Below are 13130 nucleotides of genomic sequence, written 5' to 3'. Positions count from 1 at the left end.
AAAGGGACAGAGTCAGCTATGGATGCTACGCTAGTGTCAGATTCCTTCTATGCTCTTGGGAAGTGGAGCTCACGTGGTTTAAAGTTTAGTGAACTGACTTGTTGGTTTGTGATTGATTTCTGGGTGCATGCATGTGTGCTGATGGATTATTGCACAGCACCTGTGCATGCAACGCCCCTGGAGATTGAATGTGTTCCTTTGGCTACAGAGGGTGAATGGCCCTGGTTCCTGCATAAATGCCGGCATAAAGGTGAGTTTGACACCTTATAGTTAGTCTTTAATCTGGTCAGTAGTTCTAAATTGATCCTTTTCTTCATTAATATTCTGAAAATATTACTAATTATTATCTTGTTTGTGCACATTTTGTGTTGGTTCTGTTCAGATCATTTGAGTATTGAGTATATAAGGTTGATTTCCTGTAATTATTCTCTAATTTATTGTTTGCATCTTAGAGCACATGCAGGTGAATGAATCAACCCCCCAACAGCTGGAAATCGGTAGCTTCCTGCTCTGACCAGAACACTACACCTCCGCCCATGTTGCCCCTCAATACATGTGGTCATTTAGTAGTGCTGTTGGGGAACAATGTGAGTGTGTTGGTGAACGAGAAACTGGGGAAACTACCGTAATATGGATGATGATAGTGATAGGTTAGGAAAGGAAGAGAGTCGTGTGTGTGTGTTTGTGTGTAGACGTATGTACATAGACGTATGTAACATGTAAACATAACTGCACAAACTCTGCACAAGTTTATTTATGGTTTAAAATGTACATTTCAGTTACTGAATCTAATTAAATTTGCCAAAACCTGTTTGTGGAACCAACCGCTGGCCGCGTTTACAGTTTCGACTTTTTTGGTGATGTTACTGAGATCACGAGCTGCTTGAATGCACCACGGAGCTTCTTTACCGTACAATGTGATGTAGACAGGCACTAGCTTTTAAGTGTAGCTAGCGCGACTGTACATATCCACAGCGCAGATGGAGTGACCGCAATAGAATGTCAGTGTTAAATTGATGGTGGTACATGTACGTAACTGGGTATCGGAAGTGCAATAGAGTCATAAACTGTCGCGCTGTTGCATCGGATGAAAGAACCTTCCGATTGCGCTCAGGTGCCTGTTTAGAAGAGTTACGGTTGCGGAGGTGTGGCGTCACAATATCGCGGCCTGGAAGCGGCCACGGAAGTGTGTTAGCTTGGTAAAAATGTTCAGCTGGCGCAGAGTGTTTGTCTTCGCGAGGAAAGCGTCGTGGAGCCCGCGTCCTCCGAGGAGTTCCCCGCGGTATGGGGGAGTCGGCACCGGGGTGTTTGCCTCTGTGGTCGCAGCCGGAGCCCTCGGTTATTACCGATACCACGCAGACAACAGAACGCTGCCTACCACAGTGTATGCTGACGGCCAAAAAGTGAGTCAACATCAAGAGAAATCAGCCATATCGGAGATAGTTTAACTCCTCTATATGTACATACAGCCCACCAAACCTGCTCATCTAGACGATCTGTCCGTGTCCTTAAAATGTGCTTTCAAATAGGATTAAAGAGACACTTTAGAGACGCTCTATAGTCTTATCACAAGGGGCGTGGCCGCCTTCCTTTAATAATAATAACAAGCCCAGATGTGACATTTTTTTCAGATTTTTCCTGAACGCACCAGCATGATGACGATAATCATGACGACGCTTCAGTGAAAAATCTCAGGATTCTGATGAGTCCTATTTTAATTAAACAGTTTATTGTACTTCAGTGTCCTTCTGGATTTTTGAAATAATTATTTAGGCCTCCAAAACGTTCTTTTTCCTTTATATTTTCCCCGAGCGAGTCCTTCACCCCCGACCTTGGGTTGGAACCACTGTAGCTTTTTTCGTGATGGAGGCGCGCGTGAACGTCGCTGAGCTCGGATGTGTTTTAACTTGAAGTTTGGTTCTTTGCGCACGGAAATGTCGCGATCACGTGACTGGATGGCTGACAGGTACACGGGTACAATATCAATATGGAGCCTTTCTGGACTGTATAATAAGAGATCCGGGGGGTGCAGGATTTTACTGGGTCAGTTCTGCAGGGATGTCCCGACATGCATAGCTCATTATCGTCCTTCCAGTAATGAGCTGGTCCCACTGCTGTCCTCCGCCGGAACCCTTTTCTGCAGAGGTTCTGGCCAGTACGGTGTAATTCTGAGCTTCAGTCCTGTTTCTCCTCTTCCAGGTGGGCTCCGTTCCAACGCTCTCAGCCAGGAGGGTCCGCTTCAACCAGTTTGCCTCAGTGGTGTACCAACAGGAGCCCTACATGACCCCCCGGGACTTCCTGTTCTCAGTCATGCTGGAGAACGTTGACCGTAAGATGTCCCTGCGTGGTCACATGGGGTTTTCGTTTCCCTGCAGTGTGGGACTAGTTGGGACGCTGTTAGGGTTAGGGTAGGGTTAGAGTAGGGTTAGGTTTAGCAGGGTTAGGGTAGGGTTAGCAGGGTTAGGGTTAGAGTAGGGTCAGGGTTAGGGTTAGAGTAGGGTCAGGGTTAGAGTAGGGTTAGGTTAGGGTTAGAGTAGGGTTAGGTTAGGGTTAGAGTAGGGTCAGGGTTAGGGTAGGGTTAGAGTAGGGTTAGGTTTAGCAGGGTTAGGGTTAGGGTAGGGTTAGCAGGGTTAGGGTTAGAGTAGGGTCAGGGTTAGAGTAGGGTTAGAGTTAGAGTAGGGCTGGCAGGGTTAGGGTTAGAGTAGGGTCAGGGTTAGAGTAGGGTCAGGGTTAGAGTAGGGTTAGAGTTAGAGTAGGGCTGGCAGGGTTAGGGCTGGCAGGGTTAGGGTTAGCAGGGTTAGGGTTGGCAGGGTTAGGGTTGGCAGGGTTAGGGTTAGCAGGGTTAGGGTTGGCAGGGTTAGGGTTAGCAGGGTTAGGGTTGGCAGGGTTAGGGTTGGCAGGGTTAGGGTTAGCAGGGTTAGGGTTAGCAGGGTTAGGGTTGGCAGGGTTAGGGTTGGCAGGGTTAGGGTTGGCAGGGTTAGGGTTAGCAGGGTTAGGGTTGGCAGGGTTAGGGTTAGCAGGGTTAGGGTTAGCAGGGTTAGGGTTGGCAGGGTTAGGGTTGGCAGGGTTAGGGTTGGCAGGGTTAGGGTTAGAGTAGGGTTAGGTTAGAGTTAGGGTTAGGGTTGGCAGGGTTAGGGTTAGAGTAGGGTTAGGTTAGAGTTAGGGTAGGGTTAGTAGGGTTAGGGTTGGCAGGGTTAGGGTTAGCAGGGTTAGGGTTAGCAGATGAGCAGTCAAAAGCAGTGGTGAGGGCTCATCTCACTGCAACATCAGTGACTTAAACAAGGAATTAAATATGGACGTTTACCCCAGTTAGCAGTCGTTCACTGATCCTACGATCAATGGCTCACACACACACACACACAGACACACACTCCTCAGTGAGTCCTTGTGTGTATTACCAGTTTGGTTGGTGAACAGTGATGCGTGTTGCTACATGTTAACATTGCTCAGTTTTAGCGTTCTCGTCTATCAGTTGAGGTGTGTTAGCGGAGATGATCAACACTGTTTCTGGACGGCTCCCCTGGGCGCCCTGATCTTAATCCCTGTCCCTGTTCTTCTGATGCAGGAAAGCTACAGAAGAGGATTTTGAGTCAGAAGGTATTTCCAGAGCTCTCCTTTCCTCCTGTTGTGTCATGTGGTCTGTGTGGGTTTCTGGCCCACCACCCCTTCATTTCTAGACCTGAACACCCTCTAACAAAGCTCAAGCTCTGGTCCTGTTAGGGGGACGATGTCCTGATCTCACCACAGCTGAAGCACCGTCATCCTGGTGCAACTGTTCACTTTTCCTCACCATGTCCCTGTTCTGTGTTGGACCATTGTGTAGGACGTTGATCAAATGTTGGCGTCCACTTCACGAGTTAAGGCTGGGAATGACCTGTTCAGAACTTTAGGAGACAACGGTGAGCTTTCATGGTTACCCAGATGTTTGTGTTGCTACATGTGCTCGTGTCTCAGTGGGACTCCTCAGAAAGGCAGCGCCTTTTCGAAGGGGTTAGGGTTCGGCCGTAGGGACACTTCAGGCCCCCCCACAGCAGCAGGAACGCAGCCCACTCCCCTTTTTCAATACTGCACTTTTTATTTTGACAGTGACACAATTCTGGCTGCAACATCTGGAACTGACAACACAAACTATTGTAACTGTTGAATGTTTCACCCCGGTCACCAGTCTCCTCGGCTGCGCCGCCGCAGGACACCGGAGGGCTGTTGGGAATCAGTCTGACATGTTCCGACTGGCTCGGTCGGGAAAAGGGGTTCTCCCTGGCGCGCTAACAGACGTTAGCATCACAATGAGCTGTAGGCTAACAGCCCAGCCGAGCACGTGCTGTGTGCACAGCTAGCTCAAATGTGGCAAACCCGCAGGTTTAGCTTCTCCTAACTCAGGTAATCACAACGAGCCGAGTCATGATGCCGAGTCATGATGCAAATGTGTTGTTTTTCTGAACAACACAGCAGCGCTGTCATGACCATCCAGCATACTCACCTTCATAAGGGTCCCAGATCCCAGCAAGGGTCCCAGATCCCAGCAGGGGTCCCAGATCCCAGCAGGGGTCCCAGATCCCAGCAAGGGTCCCAGATCCCAGCAGGGGTCCCAGATCCCAGCAAGGGTCCCAGCCACATGATAAACTATGGGATTAGTTATGATTAACAGATATTTGAAAACCCTTCAATCATCCCCAATGCGAGCAAAAGAACTAAAAGGTCCGGCAGCTTGATTGGGGGTGCAGCCATCCCAGGGGAGGGGGACATCAGCTCATGGGTCTGAGCTGCAGAAGGTCTGCTGGGGGCTCAGAACTGCGGGTTCTAACTCCTGACCATCTCGCAGGGCTGCTGTCCTACACAGAGTACCTGTTCCTGCTGACCATCCTAACAAGTGAGTGCTTCCCCCGTGCTCGTGCTTGGAGAACACCTTGATTTGTGGCGGGGTGCCGCCCTCATGACCATGTCTGTGCTGCAGAGCCTCACACAGGCTTTCACATCGCTTTCAAGATGCTGGACGTGGACGGAAACGAGCACGTGGACAAGAAAGAGTTCCTCAAGGTAGGTTTGAAGTCTTCACAGGAGGCTTTTCACAACATGTTTTCCATCACACTTTTGTCTGAAATGACGGAGGCTGTTGTGTTTTAAATGTTGAACTGTCACGTCCTTTAACGCTACCCAATGATAGTGTTCCATATGGACCTTGGCACCGCCTGAAGGTGAGGAGGAGCTGCACCGCTTTTGTGTCACGTTGTGGCTGTTTTGCATGGAGAAAATCCAGCTGATCCTCTTCAGCAAGAGACCAGCTGTTAGGCCCAGGCTAGCATGATGGCACGTAGTTGTGGAGCCGTCTTCTTGTTAGCACCACTATTTGGACTGCATGGGATCCTCAATCTCTGCCCTCCGGAACACCTCAGGGCAGAACATTTGAATCTCTTATGGTCTTTTCTTTTTAAAGCTGAAGAAAATAATCGGCAAAAGTAAAGTCAGACTTCCTAAAGACGACGACACGGTGAGTATGGCCGTCTTTGAGGGTGCACGTCCACGTTTCTACTCATATCAGGATCATCTTGCTCAATAGCACTCAGATATTATGGAATCCCACAGAGCCCAGTGGAGGAAGGAGAGGGTGTCAACACAACGCTGCAGGCCTACTTCTTTGGGAAGAATGGACACAATAAACTACAGTATCTTGATTTCTGCAGGTAGGAAGTGTGTGTGGACAGAAACAAGCCTTTATTATTGGGCCCCTCATCATTCAGACTCCTGAGACAGCAGATTCCTTCTGTCACAGGCTCCCCCAGCACCTTTATTTTAATGGTCACATGACATCCTGAAACGTGGCCCCTTCTCATTTTAACATGGATCACTTCACCTCCAGTCTGCCCTGCCCCACTTCACCTCTGGCACCACTGCGCCCCCGTGTGGTGGAGGACTGACTCCTGTAAACCTATAGGGGTGCAGGGTCCCAGCTCTTTACTGTGGGCTGTCTTGGTTGTTCTGAAGCTCTTCAGCTTGTTTTATGTCCTTCAGGTTCATGGAGGACCTGCAGGCAGAAGTGCAGGAGATGGAGTTCCTTCAGTTCTCCAAAGGCATGGACACCATGAGGAGGGAGGACTTTGCAGAGTGGCTGCTGCACTACACCAACGAGGAGGACAACGAGCTGTACTGGGAGAACATGAGGAGGAAGATCCCCGCTGGGCAGGTGCTTCCAAGGCGTTAGATGTTTGAGTCGGTGTCCACAAACCCACCAAGCCATGTGACGGCCTTTGTCTTGCAGAGCATCACCTTCGATGAGTTCAAAGCCTTCTGCCTCTTCACCAACAACCTGGAGGATTTTGCCTTTTCGGTGAAGCTGGTGGCTGCTGCCCACCGTCCTATTGGCATGGGTAACGTCTCTGCTCCCCACACGTGAGGTCTGACCGACCCTGACCCTGACCCTAACCCTGACCCTGACCCTGTGATCCACAGCCCAGTTCAAACGAGCCGTGAAGATCGCCACCGGCCACGATCTCTCCGATAACGTTCTGGACACCATATTTAAGCTGTTCGACATGGACGGAGACAACTGCCTCAGCCACAAGGAGTTCATCGGGGTGATGAAAGACCGGGTGCTGCGAGGACTCAAGGTGACCCTGAGGGGTGGGGCTGGGGATGGGTGGGGGGGCAGAGGTGTCTGGAGTCTCCAGAGTCAGGAACAGCTGGTGTGGAGGAATCAATTGGCCTTATTAGCCGCCTTCTTCCCTTCTGAGCTTTAAGATCTTTTCTCTGCTCCCTTCAGGTGACGCATCAGAGTGGGATTTCTGGCTACTGGAAGTGTGTCAAGAGAGAGACCCTGAAGGGGGCCAAGGAGGCCCTGGGGGGGGCCGGCTGTCCCTTCTAAACCCACCATTAAAATGAAACCAAAGCGAGTGACTTGAGTTTATTTTGCAGCTGAACTCGGAGGTCAGCGTTCCACATGAACACGTTCAGACACACAAAGGAAGCAGGAGCTTTACACACGTGATACATAGAACCCTAACCCGCTCGGGGGCGAGTGAACACACAGTGTCGGCATGGACGCTTCTTTGGTCTGATAACACGCTCGTATCAAAAATAGAAATCACACAGCTAATTACATGCTAAAGTCACAGGTTCACATCCAGTAATAACAAGATGAGGCTGATGGAGCCACGGGCGCTCCGGCATCAGAAGTAATCATGCAACGATACGAGAGAGAGAGAGAGAGAGAGATTGTCGTTGGTACAATTAGAACGTGTTCAACCCTTGGCTGGAGGGAGCTGGGCCGAGATGAGAACACCACCCCTGAGTGCTGCAGCAGGCCAGGCCAGGCCAGGCCAGACTGGACCAGACAGGGCCGGGCCAGGCCGGATCAGACAGGGCCAGGCCGGACTGGACCAGACAGTGCCGGGCCGGGCCAGGCCGGACTGGACCAGACAGGGACCAGACAGGTCCAGGCCAGAGGAGGTCAGACTGGACCAGACAGTTCCAGGCCAGATCAGATCAGACAGGGCCGGGCCAGACTGGACTGGACTGGACCAGACAGGGCCGGGCCAGGCCAGGCCGGACTGGACCAGACAGGGCCGGGCCAGGCCGGATCAGACAGGGCCAGGCCGGACTGGACCAGACAGGGCCGGGCCAGGCCAGATCAGACAGGGCCAGGCCGGACTGGACCAGACAGGGCCAGGCCGGACTGGACCAGACAGGGCCGGGCCAGGCCAGATCAGACAGGGCCAGGCGGACTGGACCAGACAGGGCCGGGCCAGGCCAGATCAGACAGGGCCAGGCCGGACTGGACCAGACAGGTCCAGGCCAGAGGTCGTCAGACTGGACCAGACAGTTCCAGGCCAGATCAGATCAGACAGGGCCGGGCCAGACCGGACTGGACCAGGCCAGACTGGACCAGACAGGGCCAGGCCAGAGGAGGTCAGACCAGACAGGATCAGACTTGACCAGACAGGGCCGGGCCAGAGGAGGTCCGACCAGTCCAGGTGAAGGTCAGGTCCGTGGAGACCAGTGGGGGCCACCTTAATCATCTGAGATTAGACTTGCATCTAAAGATAATGCCGGATTGCTGTAGTCAGATACCGTCCAGGTGTGTGTGTGGGGGGGGGGGGGGTACTGGCCTGGAGCAGAGACCTCTGAGTCTTCTGGAATCCTGCAGAAAGTGAGAAGCAACAGTGTGAGGGACAACAGACTCTTCATCGATCACAGACCCAAGCGGCCCGCTGGGCTGAACATAGCAGCAGGTCCATCTGCTAGCTTGGGAAGACCACCGAGGGCTCCAGAACACGAGCATAATCCCTCCCATAAACCCCACAGGCTGTCTGGAAACAGGTTCAAAGGTATATTCAGACGTTCCCCTAAATTGGTTTTAGTCCCAGAAAACCAGCAAGGAAGCACCAGCTGGTCAGTGGTCCACCTGGGTGAAGGGCTTCAGACTGCCCCCTGCTGTTCTGTTCTGGACCTACACCTGGTGGATATTGGCTCCACTGAGGTCTCTAGACCCTCCTCAGGACAGTCGGGGCCACCAATGAGGGACCTCTGAGCTGATCTTCACACAGGGTTCTCCTGGGTGTTCCAGCGCTCAGAGGTGACCCCCGTAGAGGACTCAGGAGCCCCTCACTGGCTCAGCCATCATCAATGTGGCATTGTTGGACACGTTGCCACGCCGTCCTCCACATCGTCCTGGGTTTGGAGGCCATTTTGAAGCATTTGGGAGCGTTTGAACCGAGCCTCCGCGCTCCGAACGAAACATCGGCTCCCTCATTGCTCGTACTTAGATCAAGCAAATATCTGATTACTTCACTTTTCTGGAAAATAATAGACGACATTTGATGTGTCTGGCATCATGCTAATGTTCATGTAGGAGTTTAGAGCTGCTGTGAGGAGTTTACCCCCTTTTTCACACACTTCTGTTACTCTAAACACAGCGTCGGTGCGTCTCCCAGGGAAAAAGCCGTCTTACCGTTCACCCCGCCAGCACGGGGTCCTCAAGGCTCGTTCTCCTTCTTTACCGTCACGTCGTCCCCCGCCAGGATGGTGGAGATCTCTCCCTGCATGAAGGCCCAAGGCACGGTGGACCCGGTCAGAGGACAGCGCTCCCCACTGGGGCAGTAGACCTCCCCACCTTGATCCTGGCTACGGATGAATCCTCGAGTACATGGGAAGCAGAACTTGTGGAGGGGGACGGATGGACACTGGACAAAGTGGGTGTCCTCCAAATGCTCTTGGCAGAGCGTGCAGCACAGCAACGTGGCCTGTGCCGTGCTTGCTGCGTCCCCGGTGCTGGAGTTGGCCGGACCCAGCTGGCCCGGAGCTGGAGCGGCGGCGTTGAACTGGCTGCTGCTGCCGCTGCTCATGGGCTGTCTGCCAGAGGAATAGGCTGTGGACACGCTGGGAAGCTCTCTGGACATCTGGCCGACACTCGCCGTGTCCGCAACGCCCATCAGGACAGAAATGGGCGAGGGCTGATTGTGTGAAGACGTGGGGCCGTCCTGCGGGCTGACCATGCAGGACAGGGGCTCCAGGCCTGAGTGACCCCCGCGGGACCAGGGTTCTCTTGCGTGGTGATTGGACAGGCTCTCCCCATTCTCAGAGCTACCCGGGGACGCCTTGCGACGCCGCGTGGCGCTCTTCCCAGGCACGGTTGGTCCGGCAGAAGCCATCAGCATCCCTGCGTCCGGCTGTGGCAGGACGTCTGGGGCCGGGGCCTCCTTGAAGAGGCGCACGCCATCGTTTAGGAGCTCGGACAGCGCGTGCCAGTCCCCCGCGCCCGGCTGCTTCTCATACTCCACATAGCGGAGCCCAGAGTTCACAGTTTTGCCTGCGTCTTTCGCCAGGTCTCGGAACATCTGCCTCACCAGATCTGGGATGCACGAGAAGATGATTCCAGAGCCGGCGGGATATTCCACAAACACCTTTAGCTCCAACTCCAGCGAGGTGCAGACGTCCACGGCCAGGACGCGGCCCACCAGCGCGTGATCTTTCCTGAAGCGCACGCTGAAGGGGACACAGCTGCTCAGAATGGCGAGCACGTCCTGCACGGCCTTGGGATGGTTGGGCCAACCCTCCACCCGGTTACACACCGCCTCGTTCAGTTCAGCCATAATCTCATTATTCCTCCAAACGGCCGGGTCCATCCCCACCACGGCGGAGGTGCTGGCACCCACGCCCAACGACACCGCCTGCCTTCGCCCACCATCCCCCAGCACGGGCCCAGCTGAGACGCCAAGAGGCGCTGCTAGGGACCTGGAAATGGTTACTGGGGCCAAGATGTCATGAGGAGCCGCCAACAAGCCTGGACCAATCAGAGCATGGGACAGGCTGCCGTGGAGACTGGGAGCGGCCCCCACCGCAGTCCTGCGGGTGCTGGGACTGTGTCTGCTGCCCTCCAGCAGCACCACGTCCTCGGCTCTGTGCAGGCCGTTGGGGAGCCGAGGGGCCGCCCGGTACTCGTACTTCTTCTCTGCACGCTCTTCGTGCTGACGTGCCGGTTCCGCGGGTCCAGCAGAGCTGGCCTTGACCTGCTGGGGAGCAGCGGACCGGGCATCCAGAACCCCGTGCGTGAATTTGAGCTGCCTGGCGGTGTCGATGAGCAGCTCGATCCGATCCGCCCCGTCATAGTTGACGCAGCCGCGACACACCGCCTCGCTGAAGTCCCAGAGCATGGCCCAGGGCATCTTGGGCAGGTCGCAGAGGTAGCACCACTGTCGTCGGGAGGAAGGCTGCGAGCCGGACGACATGTTGTCCACGGCCTGCTACCAAACTTTCCGTGGGGAAACCGCACGCTGTGTTCGCTCGGTGCCTTTTCAACAATTGGTCAGTTCTGGGCCACCATCGCGACATGCCTCGCCTCGGACATCTGGATTCAACAGCAACTGGATCCCCAGAGTCGACGGAGACGACGCTAAATGTTGGCTTCTTTCTTGTTTTGTTCTTGCCCGTCTGAAAAGGAAGTAAAATGTCAGCGACACCGGAAACGCCCATCCGCCCTCGCGCCAGAGGCGCCCTGGGAGTTGTAGTTTTTCTAACGCTGCCTCGGAAAACACCGAAAACAGAAAACACCGACGATTTGGAAGCAACCAGGCCTGCTGGTCGGTAGATAACGGTAGATAAGAAAGTCGCTAGATAACGTCGGTCACGCGCTTCCAACGAGCCCAAAAAGAGCTTTTTCCATAGGAGAAAGAGACGTCTACACCTCAGCCAATGAATGGTTTGCTGCAAAAACGCAACCTACTAGTTAGGGCCTTTTAACTACCCTCATTTAAACCACTATATTCCCTTCTTCAGTTAATTGTGTTCATCCGAATTGTGGGGCATCAGAGCATCGGGACCGAGCCTGGCTGCACGTTCATGTGTGACGTGATCGAGGCTCGTGTTAATACAAATGATAAAATAACACAAATAGAAAGTTGGTCATTTGTTTCAGCTAACTGGCATTTCGTTTATCCTGCTGGAAAAATGATGATATACATATGATATAAAACGAAATTAGACCTTTCACTACTTTCACTTCTACTGAAACTTGTGAAAAGTTTCAATAGAAAAGCCATTTTGACTTCTGGTGAAAATGTTGCTGCAAACGATGAGATGCGCAGAAAAAGGGGACCGTTGGTCACAAAACTAGTATTTAGGATAAACGACGTGTGAACTGTCTGTTGTCTAAGAAGTGAGAGGAGAATCGTCCATTAGTACATTTGTTGTAGTCCAGAATTGGATTTCTCTTCAATACCTCTGGAATCCATTATGGAAACATTGAATTAGTTTAACTGCTCGTTAATTCTGTGCAAGTATTAACATTTAATCATCTCCGATCAATCGGTATCAGCAATCCACTCTTTAGACTTGAGTAAAGTTAGAAACAGATCCACACATTAGGTCATTATAGCTCAAAAGGTAACCCAGGAAGATCCACTTTCAAATCTTAATCATCTTGATGGTCTGACTGAAAACTAACCGAAATTAGAACTCATCATCAGAGCTCCTCCAAAGACTAACAGTTATTGTGTTGCTATTTTTGTTCAGTTACTTTACATTATCATTTCCTGCCATCATTTCAGTCACTGGTTGCAGCTGCTCGGCCACGATCAGGCGTTGACACCACAATGATGCCAACGTTATTCTTATAGTGGGGCTATATGGAGCCTCTCAAAGATTCGTTTTCATGGGTTTTCTTTTTATTATCATCATTGCATAGTTGGTGCGTTTCTTGTGTGAATGTAGAGAAGCAGCACCAATTCTGAGAATTTTTCGTAATAACTTTAAGTGACCGTAGTTATTGTGTGGCTAAAATGAGCTAGCGCAGCCAAAGTAAACAATGGTACTGTGTGGGTCGGACCTCGAGCCAACACATCATACATTATGTAGAATCCCTCAGTCTTCACATACATATATGTTCATTGAGTAAGATGTGAGTGACCTTTTTAATAGTAAAATAAATAACTAAATAAAAAAAATTCATATTAAAGCCCAACCCTCACCTTATCAAGGTGAGGGTTGGGCCCCTCGAGGGTCCCCGAGGGACCATGTGTCCATGTGAAGGAAGCGTTGTCAGGGGGCTGTCCACACTAGGGACTCCCACTGGCCATGGCCAAAAGGGTCTCCTCATGGGCTTCTCTGGTCAGGGCACAGAGAAAGGGCCCCCTATTAGAGAAACACTCCATCCAGAAAAAACTACACTTAAAGTAGATAATAAAACAAAATTTCAGTGTCAAATCTAAACTAAACAAAGTATCTCAGAAATGAAAAGGGTGCATGGTTGGAACCCTCCTTTTAGCCAACACCTGCTCTCAAATTTGCTGGCTTCTGCCACACACTGTTTTTCCCAACTAGACTGTAGAGACTTGGGTCAGGTCCTCAGAGGCCTAGCTCCATCCTACCTGGAGGAGCTAGTGACACCCTACCAGCCCAATAGACCGCTCCGCTCTCAGAATGCTGGTCTACTTGTGGTTCCCAGAGTCTCTAGGAGTAGAATGGGGGGCCGAGCATTTAGCTATCAGGCTCCCCTGCTATGGAACCAGCTCCCTGTCCAGGTACGGGAGGCTGACTCCATCGCTACTTTAAGATCAAACTCAAAACCTACCTCTTTGAAAAAGCTTACTGCTACTAATCTGTAGTTCCAGTTACTATCATCGACTCGACTCTCCTCTCCT

At 52.1% G+C, this 13130-nt stretch overlaps 2 protein-coding genes across 4 annotated transcripts; one reads left to right on the top strand and one right to left on the bottom strand.

Annotated features, from left to right (window-relative positions):
• The first annotated feature begins 124 nt into the window (after nucleotides 1–124).
• On the top strand, nucleotides 125–6887 carry LOC130538226 (calcium uptake protein 2, mitochondrial-like). Of its 3 annotated transcripts, none has more exons than XM_057055642.1 (12): nucleotides 125–250; nucleotides 2200–2329; nucleotides 3566–3597; nucleotides 3824–3899; nucleotides 4823–4870; nucleotides 4955–5037; nucleotides 5435–5488; nucleotides 5584–5681; nucleotides 6010–6181; nucleotides 6257–6365; nucleotides 6448–6605; nucleotides 6758–6887. In XM_057055642.1, exons 1-12 carry the CDS (start codon nucleotides 167–169, stop codon nucleotides 6857–6859), a joined length of 1146 nt encoding a protein of 381 aa, XP_056911622.1. In that variant the 5' UTR covers nucleotides 125–166; the 3' UTR covers nucleotides 6860–6887. The 3 variants fall into 3 exon arrangements, with proteins under 3 accessions (XP_056911622.1, XP_056911621.1, XP_056911620.1); XM_057055641.1 differs by lacking the exon at nucleotides 125–250 and adding an exon at nucleotides 453–587; XM_057055640.1 differs by lacking the exon at nucleotides 125–250 and adding an exon at nucleotides 1138–1403.
• Nucleotides 6884–11257, bottom strand: LOC130538223 (interferon regulatory factor 2-binding protein 1-like). The gene is made up of 2 exons (XM_057055633.1): nucleotides 8945–11257; nucleotides 6884–8134 (listed from the first exon to the last, which is right to left on the bottom strand). The coding sequence occupies exon 1, from the start codon at nucleotides 10719–10721 to the stop codon at nucleotides 8970–8972; it is 1752 nt and encodes a 583-aa protein (XP_056911613.1). The 5' UTR covers nucleotides 10722–11257; the 3' UTR covers nucleotides 6884–8134; nucleotides 8945–8969.
• Nucleotides 11258–13130: the final 1873 nt, after the last annotated feature.

The sequence above is a fragment of the Takifugu flavidus genome, chromosome 14 (genome assembly GCF_003711565.1).
Source record: "Takifugu flavidus isolate HTHZ2018 chromosome 14, ASM371156v2, whole genome shotgun sequence".
NCBI classification, from domain to species: Eukaryota; Metazoa; Chordata; class Actinopteri; order Tetraodontiformes; family Tetraodontidae; genus Takifugu; species Takifugu flavidus.
Note: the sequence above shows the minus strand (reverse complement) of the source record. Positions and strands in the feature narration are given on the sequence as shown.